Source organism: Microcaecilia unicolor, chromosome 7 (genome assembly GCF_901765095.1).
Source record: "Microcaecilia unicolor chromosome 7, aMicUni1.1, whole genome shotgun sequence".
Taxonomy (NCBI): Eukaryota; Metazoa; Chordata; class Amphibia; order Gymnophiona; family Siphonopidae; genus Microcaecilia; species Microcaecilia unicolor.
In genome coordinates, this window is record NC_044037.1 from 159,385,442 (window position 1) to 159,402,290 (window position 16,849).

At 42.7% G+C, this 16,849-nt stretch overlaps 1 protein-coding gene across 2 annotated transcripts in view; it reads right to left on the bottom strand.

Annotated features, from left to right (window-relative positions):
• FASTKD2 (FAST kinase domains 2) overlaps positions 1–16,849 on the bottom strand; it is a 211,549-nt gene that overhangs the window by 188,725 nt on the left and 5,975 nt on the right. For both annotated transcript variants that reach the window (XM_030209830.1, XM_030209829.1), the window contains exon 2: positions 14,574–15,442. In XM_030209830.1, coding sequence (XP_030065690.1) covers positions 14,574–15,353 — 780 coding nt within the window. In that variant the 5' untranslated portion in view covers positions 15,354–15,442. The remainder of the gene's footprint in view (positions 1–14,573; positions 15,443–16,849) is intronic.

Consider the following 16,849-nt stretch of genomic DNA (forward strand, 5'->3'; position numbering starts at 1 on the left):
CAAATAGCAGATTCATTAAGCAGGAAATTACGAGCACACGAGTGGTCCATCAAGACCACAGTTATTCAAAACCTATTTTGTGTTTGGGGCATAACGCACATTGATCTCTTCACATCCCCACAGAACAGCAAGTGTCACAGATGTTGTTCCAGGTGGCCCACTCAGAACACAATAGTCGCAGATGCCTTTGCTATACCTTGAAAAAAATGCCCTGTTTTACGCATTTCCTCCAATTCCAAGGATATTACAAAAGGTTGTTCAGAACAGATCATCTCTAATTCTTATAGCACCATATTGGCCGAGGCAACCTTGGTTTCCAATACTCAAAACATTAGCTCTCCTTCCACCATGGAGTCCTCCTTTTATTCCAGACCTCATATCTCAAAACAAAGGTCTACTTCTGCATCCAAACCTGAGGAAGCTTTGTCTCACAGCCTGGTATCTTCAAGCAATACATTAGATACTTCAGTTTTTTCACAACCAGTCATTAATGTGTTGCTAGCCTCTAGAAAACAGTCAACTAGAAGTTCTTATTCTTCCAAGTGGACCAGATTTCTGTTATGGTCTAGACCACATAACATTAATCCAGTCTCATGTTCAATTTCTCCATTATTAGATTATTTTCTATACCTTTCTAATTCTGGATTAGCTTGTTCATCAGTTAAAGTGCATGTTGCAGCTAAATCGGTTTTTCATGATCCTATTGATGATACAACAGTAATAAGACATCCTATAACCAAACGTTTTATGAAAGGATTACCTCCTATTCAAACACTTCTAATAGTGTGGGACTTGAATTTAGTACTGGAGACGCTAATGGAACCTCCATTTGAATCTTTGCAGTCTACCACCTTCCAATTTCTTACCTGGAAGACATTATTCCTAATTTCCATTACTTCAGCTCAAAGAATTGGAGAAATTCAAGCGTTAGTGTATTATGCTCCATATACTCAAATTCTACTACTTATCATTTCTATAGCACTACTAGACGCACGCAGCGCTGTACACTTGAACATGAAGAGACAGTCCCTGCTCGACTGAGCTTACAATCTAATTAGGACAGACAAACAGGACAAACAAGAGATAAGGGAATATTAAAGTGAAGATGATAAAATAGGGGTTCCGAACAAGTGAATAAGATTAGGAGTTAAAAGCAGCATCAAAAAGGTGGGCTTTTAGCTTAGATTTGAAGACAGCCAGAGATGGAGCTTGACGTACCGGCTCAGGAAATCTATTCCAGGCATATGGTGCAGCAAGATAAAAAGAACGGAGTCTGGAGTTAGCGGTGGAGGAGAAGGGTGCAGATAAGAGAGATTTACCCAGGGAACAGAGTTCCCGGGGAGGAATGTAGGGAGAGATGGGAGTGGAGAGGTACTGAGGAGCTGCAGAGTGAATGCACTTATAGGTCAATAAGAGGAGTTTGAACGGATAGGAAGCCAGTGAAGTGACTTGAGGAGAGGGCTAATATGAGCATAACGGAATTGGCAAAATATTAGTCATGCAGCAGAATTTTGAACAGATTGAAGAGGAGAGAGATGGCTAAGTGGGAGACCTGTGAGAAGCAAGTTGCACTAGTCTAAGTGAAAGGTGATAAGAGTGTGGGTGTGGATGAGGGTTCTGGTAGTATGCTCAGAAAGGAAAGAGCGAATTTTGATATTATAGAGAAAGAAACGACAGGTTTTAGCAGTCAGTTGAATATGTGCAGAGAAGGAGAGGGAGGAGTCGAAGAGGACCCCAAGGTTACAAGCTGATGAGACAGGAAGGATGAGAGTGTTATCCACAGAAATAGAGAATGGGGGAGGAGGAGAGGTTGGTTTAGGGGGAAAGATAAGAAGCTCAGTCTTGGTCATGTTTAGTTTCAGATGGCGCTGCGACATCCAGGCAGCAATGTCAGACAGACAGGCTGATACTTTGGCCTGGATTTTGGCTGAGATTTCAGGTGTGGAGAGGTAGATCTGGGAGTCATCAGCGTAAAGATGATACTGAAAACCATGGGATGAGATCAGAGTACCAAGGGAAGAAGTATAAATGGAGAAAAGAAGAGGTCCCAGGACAGATCCCTGAGGTACACCAACTGACAGTGGGATAGAAGTAGAAGAGTATACACTAAAGGTACACTGGGAGAGATAAGAAGAAAACCAGGAAAGAACAGAGCCCTGAAATCCAAGTGAGGACAGCGTATCAAGGAGTAGGCTGAGATCGACAGTGTCAAAAGCAGCAGATAGATTGAGAATAACGAGGATAGAATAGAGACCTTTGGATCTGGCCAGGAACAGATCATTGGACTTTAGCAAGCGCTGTTTCAGTTGAATGATGTGGGCGAAAGCCAGACTGAAGTGGATCAAGAATAGCTTGAGATGAAAGAAAGTCAAGGCAATGGCGGTGAACAGCATGTTCAAGTATCTTGGATAGGAAAGGGAGGAGGGAGATGGGGTGATAGTTGGAAGGACAGGTAGGGTTCCAGGAAGGTTTTTTTAAGGAGTGGTGTGACTACGGCATGTTTGAAGGCATCAGGAACAGTCGCAGTGGAAAGTGAAAGATTGAGGATATGACAGATAAAATTCTGCATGATAAAGCAATACTACATCCTCATCCAAAATTTTTGCCTAAGATAGTCTCCTTTTTTTCTTATTAATCAATCGATTATATTACCAGTATTCTATCCACCTCCACATCAGGATACCCAACAAAGTCGTCTTCATACTCTAGACTGTACCAGAGCATTATCAATTTACTTACAACGTACATCACGGGATTACAGACCTTCTCAATTATTTCTTTCATGTAATTCAAAGCATCAACAACCAGTCTGTAAACGTACATTATCGTCATATATTACCAATTGTATTAACTATTGGTTTTCAACATCATCTCTTCACCATCAGCCATCGATGCCTCATATCACAGCCCATAGACTATGTTCTATGGCCGCTTCAATTGCATATTTACGTAGAGCACCTCTTCTAGATATTTGCAGAGCAGCAACCTGGTCATCACTGCCTATGTTTTCAAGACACTACTGTCTCGATGTGGCATCACGGGAAGCTTCAGGAGGCAATTTAAACGACAACTATCCTCCTCCTCCTATCACAGGTAACAATTTCATATTAGAGATCAATTGATTGAATGTGAATTTTATCACTCAGTATGTGTTACCTGTGTGTGCTTGGGAGTCTTCAGAGGTGTGGCTAGAAGATCCTGTCCATGGAAAAATCTTAGTTTCTTACCTGTAATGGTAGTTTTCCGTGGACAAAGGATCTTCTAGCCACACAATCCCTCCCTAAAGTTGTCGCAGCTATTTTTATTAAACTGAGTTCTGTGTAATGTCATTTCATTAAAAAATATATATATATATATATATATATATATATATATATATACACATATACATACTGTGGGTACGGGTGGGAATCCTTTAATTTGCTCACTTTAACTTTTAGAGCATTTTCAATAGGATAGCTGGGTCGGTCACGTCAGCGCGACGTAAATTCAGAGGTATGGCTAGAAGATCCCTTGTCCACGGAAAACTACCGTTACAGGTAAGAAACTAAGATTTTTAGCAGAAGTCCCTGTAAGAGTATTTCCTGTTGTCTCACCTTTGTTGGTCTGGGGTCTATACAAGCCTGAACCATTCTTAGAACCAATATGGATTATATAGCCTGTGGCCTGTATACATCTGTAACCATCAGAAACCAGTTTTTCTACAAAGGAACATTACTAATGGGCATACCATGATGACTTCATCCAAGGACCTATTGTTTGCTGTAAACTAGCCTGGTTATCTCCTGGGAAGAGCAGAATAGAATAATTCACAGGGACAGATGGCTCCAGGAGTATGAGACCTGACAGGGAGGTTTGCTTGCCGTCTGATAACAGTATCTTTGCTAAGAACAAGGCCTCTCCTTCATGACCACGAATTCAGCTGGACAGAATTACACCGTTGTGATTGGTTCATAGGTATCATCTCACCCAGTGAACTGCATAACTTGTAACAAACTGACAAGGTTAGCTCAGCTGCAATACTAGGACTACCTGAAAGACTGTGATCACTACCGAGTAAAGACCTTGGACTTTATTCCAGGGCTGAGATAAGACTCGCTGGGGCTTCAGCTTGAGTCTCAATGGTGGAATCTGATTCTTCATCCATTGGAAGTCTGAAATACGGACTGCAGGGTGAAATAACAGGGTTTACTATTTATGGTTCAGGGTTTAGTTAGTCCACAGTTTTATCTGTGAGATTGTTTTTTCAGGACTGCTGGTCAATGAATCATTAGCTGCTAAGAATATTTTGCACAAGACCTATTAATGTGTAAGTTCTCATAATAGTCCTTAGGAAATTAGTGGTATGATCAGTTGTATTATTACTTATCTGTACAGTTTTTGGCTAATCATGTATCTTTACATATATATCTAGATCTAGATAAATATATACATACAGTGGGGGAAATAAGTATTTGATCCCTTGCTGATTTTGTAAGTTTGCCCACTGACAAAGACATGAGCAGCCCATAATTGAAGGGTAGGTTATTGGTAACAGTGAGAGATAGCACATCACAAATTAAATCCGGAAAATCACATTGTGGAAAGTATATGAATTTATTTGCATTCTGCAGAGGGAAATAAGTATTTGATCCCCCACCAACCAGTAAGAGATCTGGCCCCTACAGACCAGGTAGATGCTCCAAATCAACTCGTTACCTGCATGACAGACAGCTGTCGGCAATGGTCACCTGTATGAAAGACACCTGTCCACAGACTCAGTGAATCAATCAGACTCTAACCTCTACAAAATGGCCAAGAGCAAGGAGCTGTCTAAGGATGTCAGGGACAAGATCATACACCTGCACAAGGCTGGAATGGGCTACAAAACCATCAGTAAGACGCTGGGCGAGAAGGAGACAACTGTTGGTGCCATAGTAAGAAAATGGAAGAAGTACAAAATGACTGTCAATCGACAAAGATCTGGGGCTCCACGCAAAATCTCACCTCGTGGGGTATCCTTGATCATGAGGAAGGTTAGAAATCAGCCTACAACTACAAGGGGGGAACTTGTCAATGATCTCAAGGCAGCTGGGACCACTGTCACCACGAAAACCATTGGTAACATATTACGACATAACGGATTGCAATCCTGCAGTGCCCGCAAGGTCCCCCTGCTCCGGAAGGCACATGTGACGGCCCGTCTGAAGTTTGCCAGTGAACACCTGGATGATGCCGAGAGTGATTGGGAGAAGGTGCTGTGGTCAGATGAGACAAAAATTGAGCTCTTTGGCATGAACTCAACTCGCCGTGTTTGGAGGAAGAGAAATGCTGCCTATGACCCAAAGAACACCGTCCCCACTGTCAAGCATGGAGGTGGAAATGTTATGTTTTGGGGGTGTTTCTCTGCTAAGGGCACAGGACTACTTCACCGCATCAATGGGAGAATGGATGGGGCCATGTACCGTACAATTCTGAGTGACAACCTCCTTCCCTCCGCCAGGGCCTTAAAAATGGGTCGTGGCTGGGTCTTCCAGCACGACAATGACCCAAAACATACAGCCAAGGCAACAAAGGAGTGGCTCAGGAAGAAGCACATTAGGGTCATGGAGTGGCCTAGCCAGTCACCAGACCTTAATCCCATTGAAAACTTATGGAGGGAGCTGAAGCTGCGAGTTGCCAAGCGACAGCCCAGAACTCTTAATGATTTAGAGATGATCTGCAAAGAGGAGTGGACCAAAATTCCTCCTGACATGTGTGCAAACCTCATCATCAACTACAGAAGACGTCTGACCGCTGTGCTTGCCAACAAGGGTTTTGCCACCAAGTATTAGGTCTTGTTTGCCAGAGGGATTAAATACTTATTTCCCTCTGCAGAATGCAAATAAATTCATATACTTTCCACAATGTGATTTTCCGGATTTAATTTGTGATGTGCTATCTCTCACTGTTACCAATAACCTACCCTTCAATTATGGGCTGCTCATGTCTTTGTCAGTGGGCAAACTTACAAAATCAGCAAGGGATCAAATACTTATTTCCCCCACTGTAAATCAATCTGGGTGATAATATATTTTGTAATACAATCTTATTTTATAAATTTGCTTTGCAATTTACCACATATAATTTTTTTATACTTTCTAATAAATAATAATATATCTTCTCTGTGGCATTATTATTGGTACAGCTAGTTAGCAAAGGGCCACTTAAATACTCTCATATCCCTGAGCAAACAAGTCCAGAATAATTGCTTTTGTGTGTGATTATCTGATATAAAAGTACTTATATCACGTGGTGCCATGCTGGAGAGAGGTACCCAACAGTGGAGCTCCTGCAATTCCTCCTGATCTAACTCCCTAATCAAGCTCAACTGTGCTTTTAATTTCATTTTATCCTGTATGCAGTTTGCATAAACATCTTCTCCGGGTGTACTTGGGTAAGATTTCAGCAACAGTATACAAGATGGCAGCAAAACCACAGAGAAAAGACAATACCTGGGGCAAGGCTCCTGAGAATAAAGTGGCGGATGCACACATACTACCCTGTTTCCCTGAAAATAAGACAGTGTCTTATTTTAATTTTTGCTCCCAAAGATGCGCTAGGTCATATTTTCAGGGGATGTCTTATTTTTCCATGAAGAAGAATTCACATTTATTGTTGATCAAAAAACCCCCGAACATTTATTATATACTGTACAGTAGTTGTCAATTTTTTAGAGAATACAAGCATACTTTCATTTTTGCAATTCACTGAAGCCCACAGAGGGAGAAATAATGTGCACAGCTTTCATGAGTGCATGCAATTATAAAAAATTACCTGCTAAACTCTGAAAAAAAATAAGGAACTGCAGCAACAAAAGGGACAAAGAGAGAGATACTGGTACAACTAAAGGCTTTAGTTGTACCAGTATTTCTCTCTTTGTCCCTTTTGTTGCTGCAGGTCCTTATTTTCTTTACAGATCAGAACCTCATAAGGGTTTTTCAATTATTTTCCAGATCACCCCTCATGGGAGCACATGAAGTTATAGGGGACTAGGACTGGGTAAATGATAGTGGGGGGACAGGAGGCTAAGGAAAGGGAGAGACAAAGGGGCCAACGGGAGACCAACTTCTAAAAGTCAGCTGTTGTGCAGGCTTAAACAACTTACTTTGTTATGTCTGAGACGCGAGAGACGCTCACGCTGGCTTCAGCTTCAAGCAGGGGAGGGCTGCAACCGGAAGGCGCGCACGAAGGTGCCGCAGGGGGAGGAGGCGTCGTCGTGACGTCATCGTGACGAGCGGAAGGCTGGAAGGAGACAAGGCAAGAGCAGCGCCGCCATGGGGGAAGCTGGGAATCGGGAAGGCGCATGGGCAGGCAGAGCAGAGAGGACACCACCGGTCAGACCCCCCCCCCCCCATTGGTTTGTACCCGTCCCGACCCGTCGTCGAACAGCTGGGCAGGCCGCTGGGAGGGAGGCACCCTTGAAGGCAGGCGCTGACAATCGGGGCGGGGTGGACTTTGGCTGGGCGGGCCTGGAGGCAAAGTGGCTACGCCCCTGAATCCAAACACAAAGTTTGCTAGGTCTTACTTTCGGGGGAGGCCTTATATTTAGTAATTCAGCAAAAACCTCTACTAGGTCTTATTTTCAGGGGATGTCTTATTTTCGTGGAAACACGGAGATACCATATGCTCCACATGGATCGCAGAGATTACCTCAGAGGTTACTGCTGCAGTGGAAGCGGCCTTGGATAAGAAACTGCAGGCTCTATTCGACTGAACTGAGGCAGCACATGAGAGACTGGATGGCTTTCACTTGGATCTGGACCATATGCAGCAGAGAGTAAGCGACATTGAAGACTGCATAACGGCGATGACTGAACCAGCGGAGGCACTACAGAAAAGGCTGATGGCCTTAGAGATGAAGCTGCATGATTTGGAAAATCGGTCCCACTGCAATAACTTGAGATTAATTGGTCTCTCGGAACACTTAAAAGACTCGGAGCTGGTGAGATTTCTCAAACATTGGATACCTCAAGCCCTAAAACTTAATAATTTGCATGGCCCACTAAAAATCAAAAGGGCACAAAGGGTGGGCCCTAGGCAGCAGCAACCCGCTAGACTGCAGGCGGTGATTATGAAAATCCTACATTATGGTCACAAGCAGGCTATTTTGCATGCCCTTTGCTCTAGTCTTGTGTTGTCTCATGACGGTCAAAAAGTATTGTGCTTTCAGGATTACCCTGCTCTGGTGGCTTTGGCCCAAAAGGCGTTTGAGCCTGCTTGTGCAGCATTACATGAGAAGAAAATCACATTTTCCCTGGTGTATCCCGCCAAACTGAAAGTGCAATACAAAGGCATGGATAAAGGTTTTGAAACTGCAGACTCTGCGAAAGATTTTGTCAAGACCCTTACCTACTCCACATCTGGATGACCTTTAAAATAACCTAATCATTTGGCTCAGTGGGTTTTTGGTACCAGATTTACCACCATTTATGCCCCAGTCCTTTGATACCTGCAGTCTCAATCTGGCATTCTCAGCAAGTAGTTTGATTGTTTGCTGAACTGAAAGCCATTTGGTACTTACCGTAGTTCAATTTTGAACAACTTGGTCATGCCCTTACAGAGACTATACACCCTGTGAAATTCATGACATGGGCACATACGGAGACATACATGAATGTGTGTGTTGTTTTTTTTTTTAATTTATTTTAGTATTAATGCAGTATCTCAACAGACTTAACTTGTATTTAGCAACAGGGTAGGATTTAGACTCCTAGGGGGCGCTGCACAGGATGTAATTGGAGCAAGATTGGTGATTTCAGCAGTTTTCTATGTTTGATCATGAGTTGCCTGCTCATCCATTCCCCCCCCCCCTTTTTTTTCCTTCCTGTATTTCATCAGCAGAGGTTCTGTTGACTTCAAACACACTGATGCATACCACGGTTTTAACGTGCTTAAAGGGCTGTTCTTTGTATAATTTTCCATAATCTTGTACTATAAGTTTAAATACTTCAACCCTTGATTCCATAATGCTAAATGAGTGTATCTCCCCCCCCCCCCCCCCACACTTTTTCCCATTCTCATAATCCCTGATTGCTCATGCTTGGGGGGGCCAGTCTTGCTCTATCTCTGGTCTTACACTTAGTTTATTACGTTTCAAGAGGGGGAAAGAGGGTACCAGCACGTGCTGAGTTCAATTTAGAACTATTAGGTATGGGGAAGAAGGGGACGGTTGGGGGTAAAGCAGAGGGGTTGGGGAGGGTAGAAGATGGGTTAGTTTTCGGGGGAGGAGTGGGTATGCTCCATGGTTGGATGTGGTACGGTGTGGGGGAGGGTTTCCTTGGGCTCCATAATGCTGCTTTTGAAAGTGGGAGGGTGTAGGCTGGGGCACTCTTCCTCTGTTTTTAGAAGGTTAACCTTAGCAGGTTTGTCCTGGAATTCTCAGAGCTTTACGGGAGAAAATGGTTAAATTGTTGTCTTGGAATGTGTAGGGGGGGGGGCATTACCTCACCTGTTAAACGCAGTAAAATCCTAATAGACCGAAAGCCCAAATAGCACTGATTCAGGAAACACACTTGACTTCTTTAGAACACAAAAAACTATGTCGACAGTGAGTTGGAGATTATATAGAAGGCCCCACTTAAACTAAAAAAGCAGGGGTTATTATCCCATTTCACAAAGGCTTACAAGTTGAAAAGCAACGCTCAAATTGTAGATCCCATGGGCCGCTATATCATAGTACAGGTGCATTTGAATCAAAAGCCTCTGTTGTTACTTAACATCTATGTGCCTAACCAATACGATAAGTTTTTTCCAGACCATCCTCAGCATCTATCTTATTTTGATCAAATTCCAATTGTCATGGGGGGAGATTTTAACTCAGTCTTTGATCCATTGGTGGATAGCACTGGACCCTCTCGAGTGCAGCCCATGGACTATGCTCGGGGGGTGCCATGCAATGGTTGTGCTCCTCCCTGGATTTACTAGACTCCTGGCACTTATTTCACCTGGGTGAACGAGACTTTCCTCATCACTCGAGAGCCTGTGATACAAAATCGCGAATAGACTATTTGTTAATATCTACAAGATGGTCCTCGGCCCTGCACCAGGCAGAGACAGGTCCCACTCTGGTGTCAGATCATACGCTGATCTGGATCCCTCTCTCCTGCAACACTGGCTCGAGAATTTGGCCCTGCTGGAAATTTCCTAGAGATCTGTATCACGACCTTAATTTTCATTCCTATATATGTGCTCAGCGGAAGGATTATGTGGATCATAATACAGCGAGCTTCCCGACGGACCCAGTACTCTTTTGGGAGGTGGCCAAGACAGTTCTAAGAAGTTCCATTATATCTTACTCTACACATAAACGAAAGGTGAGAGATGCTCAGTTGGTTCGCCTAGAGGCACAGGTCAGGAGTGATAGGCAATTGTTTGGGTCTGGTCCGACACTATCTAACCAGGTCCGGCTTTTGGCTTGGCAAGAGGCCATGAACCAATTGATTAACTCTAAAATGCAAAAGTCATATTTTAATTATCGCTATTAGTTATACAAACATGCTAATAAGAAAGGACGGCTACTTGCGCAGTTGGTGAAGCAGGTGGGGGGGGGGGGGGGCATTGCATCATGTGTCCCAGCTGAGGAATGCAGAGGGGAAATATCATTGTACTAATGAGGGCATCAATAAAGTATTCAAAGATTTTTATGCCCAGAAGATGTGGGCTTGGATAGTGAGGCTTATCTTTCTGGTCAGTCTCTCCCTAGGGTGACGGTGGCCCAGCAATGCAGCTATTATAGAAGATGAGGTCAGATGTGGTATCCAGGACAGTCCCCTTTACAAGTCTCCAGGAGTGGATGGTTTATCTTCGGAATTCTACAAAATCTTGGTGTCAGAGATTACCCCCTGCCTGTCGGTGGTTTTTAACTGTCGGTGGAGTATTGTCGGACTCTCTGAGAAAGGCCCAGATTGTGGTGTTGTTAGGGAGAGACCCCCTTCGAGCGGTGTCTCATCGACCCATCTCACTTCTTCCATACGAGACTAAACCCTTTGCAAAAATTTTGGCAAACCAATTGGCTCAGATTCTGCTTGGCCTGGTGGCTGACCCCCAGGTTGGGTTTGTAAGGGAGCGCTCAGTGGCACGAAATATGAGAAAGATCTTGGTCTCATTAGAGATGCTGCATCAAACTACCACTCCTTCTCTACTTATCAGTTTTAATGCCGAGAAGGCGTTTGACCGTGTACATTGGAATTTTATGACTGTGGTGTTGGAGACATATGGGGCTCATTTTCAAAGCACTTAGCCTTCCAAAGTTCCACAGCACGCACATTCCTCAATCTCGACTACCCCAACTGCAAAGGGCTAAAATATAAAGCCACATATGCGACCAGTTTCTCACACATCTGTACCCAGCTATGGAACGAACTACCGAAGGCCATTAAAACAACGCAAGACCTAACTATCTTCCGAAGACTACTGAAAACAGATCTGTTCAAGAAGGCATACCACAAACGTCCATCTTAAATACTAAAAAATAAGAATGTACACCACCTAGACACAACCAAAATCTTATCACTTGACTGATTAACCTCTTTGCTATTAGTGAACAAGCACTATCACTTTTATCCCTATGTCGAATATGGTCTCTCCATAGTGAATGACCTAATGTATGTTATAATCCAATTATCACTCAGGAACCTGCATGCAATACCATACTGTATTCTTCTTTACCATGTATGTACGCACATGGTATATATATAGACCATGAACTGTTCCATGTATGTTATGTTCCATCTATGTTACTATGTATGTACACACCTTAATGCAACACCATTTGTAATTCTGTTACCCGGAAATGGCAACTGCCATTACGGCAAATGTAAGCCACATTGAGCCTGCAAATTGGTGGGAAAATGTGGGCTACAAATGCTACAAATAAATAAATAAAAACCCCTCCCACTTATACACAGCAAATATTGCTAACTTGTTTCACTAAGGGCCTGTTTGGGAGGGTCTCCTGCTCTCCTTGATGGGTTGTATTTCCTTGTTTAGTATCATCATCTTTACCAAATGGCTGTATTTCTTCTGTCTGCTAAAGACCTTAAGGTCCTTCTGGTCTGACTTTGCGATTTGCTGGGGGAGGGGGGGAAGATGGCCGCAGATATGATTTCAGTACTTGGTGGGCAATTGGAGATTGGGGGGGGGCTTGGTGTTCTGAATGTCATGCTCTACAATATGGCCTGCCTGTTACGTCACCTGGGAAATTAGCTACTTGGAACAGAGCTTTATACTCCGGTCCATATGGAAACTGTTTCGTGTCACCCCTTGCATCCACATTATGTTTTGCAGGCCTCTTCCCCAACGCTGCCGGCTTATCTTCACTCTAGTGTACTAATAAGCATGGCGAGGTTTGGCAATTTGATCCACATTTTAGTGGGCACCTGCCTATTCGAGGGAATAGAGATTCCCCCCCCCCCCCCCTACGATTGTCGCTTTGGGTAGATAGAGTATACTTCTATACAACACTTTTTGGATCCTAACAGCACACTCAAGGCCTTGGAGTCATTGCCCTTCGAAACACTGGACTGGGCGGATAATTTTCTTATAAACAACTGTCTCACTACATAGCTGTGTTACCCCCGTCCTCCCTTAGTATTGATCTGACCAATACATCTCGGGAGCTCTTTGAGATGCCGACGGACGACCCTATTGATTTCATTGATCCACGAGAGGTTACTACAGTGTTGTCCCCAGAGAGATCTCAACCATGCTGCTTCGCTGGTCAGAAAATTTGCGGACATTGGTCACTTCCCAAGACTTGTTGCGCTATATGGGTAGTGCTCCCAGATGGGTGCGGAGTGCGGAGCTTAGGGAATGCCAGGCAAGAGTGATCTTTAGGGCTTACACCTCACAGTCAAGATTGTATAGGATGGGAGGTGTAGACATACCCCTGTGCAATATATGTGACCAATCCCCTAATATCTTTTATCATACTATTTGGGATTGTCCAGCGATTAAATCCTTCTTGACATCAGTGATTAGGTTTTTGGAAAGAATCTTGAGAAAGAAGGTGGTGTTTTTACCAGTCAGTATTATTCTGGGGTATGTTTCGCCTGTGAGGGTTGGGACTGTCCACCCAAACCACTGGTTCATCAAGCATGCTTGGTAGGTAAGAAATATATTCTCGCACATTGGACCAAACCGGAGCTCCCTCCTATTGGCTATGGCGCAATAGATTTCATGCTCTGCTTTTGCAGGAGCTTAGGGAATCACATTTAAACTTTAAATTGCAACATCACCTTTACTTAACTTGGGGACGGTACATTCATAGTTTAGCACATCGAGTGTGTAGCCAAATCCTCAACCAACATAGTGCTATCTCAGGCTCATGCTAATGACTGGGTTTCTAATTGGAGAAGGGGCCCAGAACTCTCACATCATATACACTGGAGATTTTGGACACCTAACCATGGAGAGGGGAGTGGGGGGTAGGGGTGGGGGATGCGGTGAGGCTCGGATAGTAGATTATCAGAGGGGGAGTCACAAGAGCAAGGACTCCTTTCATTTGCAAAGTTGCTTCTTTGATCCAATTGTTGTGGTCCGATGGGATGCGAGGAGGTTGGGATACGGGTTTGGGTTATTTTTGAAAAGTCTGAAACAATATCATGATTATCATTGCACCCTGTTTTTGTGTTCGTGTCATAGTGTGTGTAAAATGTCGGGGGTGGGGGTAGGCTTGGGAGAAAATTGTTAAAACTTTTGATGATGGCATTTATTACTTTGTTTTCATTTAAATATATTGTACTACTCACTTTGTTGTATATTGAGTGGATTGGTTCCACCTACTATGTTGGTTCATCAATAAAATTGTTGAGACCTTAAATATAACTTTTAGCTGACACCTAGCCAGCAAGGATGCAACTACAATTGAGCTTAATTTAGCAGGATAACATTTTGTTAGTATAAAATTCAGACATGACAAACGTTGGGCCCTGTTTACTAAGCAGCGTTATAGGCACGTTAAAAATGTTAATGCGTCTTAACCATGTACGTGCCTACATGATTAGCATGCACGCCAAGTGTAGGTGCGCTAAAAACACTAACGCACCTTAGTAAACAGGCCCTCATGAAAGTACATTTTGTAACAGAATGGAACAAATGGAGATATTTAAGACAAATAGGTAATGAGGAAGCGCAGAATGTTTTCATAGAAGTTAAAGATTAAACTATTCTTTATTCTAGCAGAATGCACCAGTAGCATCTTTCTGTTCAGGATGAAGGTGCTCTGCTTTGTTTGTTCCTAGTTAAGTTCAACATTTGTAACTATTTAGTTAAATACTGGGAGAACAGATAGATCACAGTCCAATGAAATATGTATGCTGTGAATCGTTAGAACAAAGAAAACTGCAGGGAATATTTAAAAAAAAAAAGAAAAAGAACCTCTCCTTAAAAGTTCAAAAATTGCAGAGTAGGTTAAAAGTTGTAGTTTTGCAATTTTATTATGGTTTAATATAATTATTATACCACCTTTCCTGAAACATAACAAGGTGGTTTGCAACTAAACTTTCCTAGCTTTCATGAATTTTCCATATATACATTAAATAAGAGTTCCTCACCTGGCAAACCCTCACCAAGGTCTGAATTAACCGTGTGCGTTGTGATACCCGAAGCTTCACTAGTGCATGTAGACTGTAGACAAGGTCCTGAGAGGTCATCTTTCTAGCAGCCTCCATGACTTCGTAACACAGCTGCGGGAAAGCAGGATGCTCAAACATCAGACGTCTCTGTAAACATTTCTGCTCCTCAGACATCTTTTTGGTGATGTCCCACATGGTAGTAAGACAGTTGCTGCTCTGTTTACAGGTCAAAGAGTGCTTCATAGTTAGGTCTAGCACATCACTAGGAGATGTACACTTTCGAAGAGCTTCACTGAATTTTTGTTGCAACAGTTCTTTTGGCATCTCAGAGACATCTCTTTTCTCTTCAACACTATCATCCTCCTCCAAAGGGTCCATGTACACAGAGTCTTGTTTTTCTTCTATGTTTACATCAATGGGATGGGAAAGGTTGTTAATGTTAGGATACTTAGAACTAACATTGAATGCTAGAGGGCTCTGCGTCAGCTCACTGACCTTGGTCTTTGAATTCTGTTCTTTCACATTGGTATCTCCCAGACTGCTTAGAGGGGTCTCTTGACATAAAAATCTTACAGAGGAGTCAATAATGCCAGTATGGGTAGTTAACATGGATTTATTAGCATTTACATTTTGAGCATTCTTTTGTCTGCTATTACAGGACGTACAAGTCCTCATATGACTTCTATGAATGCTACAGTCCACAACAGGCTTGAATATAGGCATGTACCTCATGCACCTTATATATCGGGCAGCCATCATTCTGGTACTGATTTGATGTGACAAAGTTTATAAACAATAACTCAGAAAAAGAAGCTAGGAGATAAGCCACACAGGGTGAAGACCATTACCTGCAAAAAGGTGGAAAAGAAAGAAAAAAAAGTTAAGAGCATTCACACAAGCTGAAAACAGTACTTTTAAAAATTTGTATTTAGCTCATGCCTTTCTAATAGTTCAAAAAGATGAAAATACCAAGTACAAATCTTGACTTCCACATGAATAAAATTAAGATCCTTTACAATAATATGAGGTTTAACTCAAGACCATCTTCAGTAAAAGGAATATACTTTGATTCAGAGTACATACAATTCTTCAAAAGGACAGGGAATGTCAATTCCAGGGGTCCAGATAGGATCCTGCACTGTCACCCAACATAACAGGCTGGATACCTGTACTGTTTCAAAGACTTCTCTCTCATCATAAATAATTCACAATTTTACTCATTTTCAATCTATGGTTGTAGCTCACAGTGAACTAAGAGGTCAAAAGTCATTTAGGGCCCTTTTTACAAAGTGCACTAGCATTTTTAGCACGTTCTAAAAATTAGGGTGTGCTAACCGTGTAGATGCCCATAAGATTATTATGGGTGTCTACATGGTTAGCGTGCGCTAAAAACGCTAGCACATCTTTGTAAAAGACCCCCGTAGGAAGCAATTCTATAAAGGGTATCAAAAGTGAGGCACTGAGATGCGGCATGCTATGTGCTATTAACAGCATCTGGACACCCAGATTCTGTTATAAAATTACTAGTGTAAGTTGTCACTTACACGTCAACATTTAGGCCCACCCACTTACGCCATGTCAACAGCAGATACAAATATACATGCCTTGGCGCACAACTTACAGTATTCTTTATCTGCACTTGGAACTGTAGGACCCACCTATGTGTACGTCCTCGCGTTTATTCGCTGAGTTGTGCATCTATGTTATAGAATACTGCTAAGTACACAGCTAGCGCTTGTGTGTGTGGCTATTACAGTTACATGCAAGAGCTAATATTCTAACTTACGTGTGTAAATTGGAACCTAGATTCAGGCAATTTGTTACAGAATGACGGAGATACTGCCTACTTTTCTTTAATCATCCACTAAGCATGATTAGCAGGACTAGCCCCCATGCTCTGGAATTTACTCCCAGAAGGGCTATGTCTAACTTGAGACTACCTCTACTTCAATAAGCATATGAAAGCCTGGCTATTCTCACAAGCCTTTAATACAGAGGGTGACTCGCTATACACTCAATCTGCACCTGGAGTAGCCTGCAACACACACTGTAACTTAGATCAGTTCCTTATATCTTGTTTAACTGTAGAAACGCGTGACTTGAGTTTAGACACCCATCTATTTATACCAACTGACTGTTCCACCCATCTTGTCTCCATCTACATATCTGCATTTGTCCCCTTGGCTATAAGGTAAGCTGTACTGCAGAAAAGCATTAGTATCATATCTGTTATTTGAATGTTCTATTGCATGCTT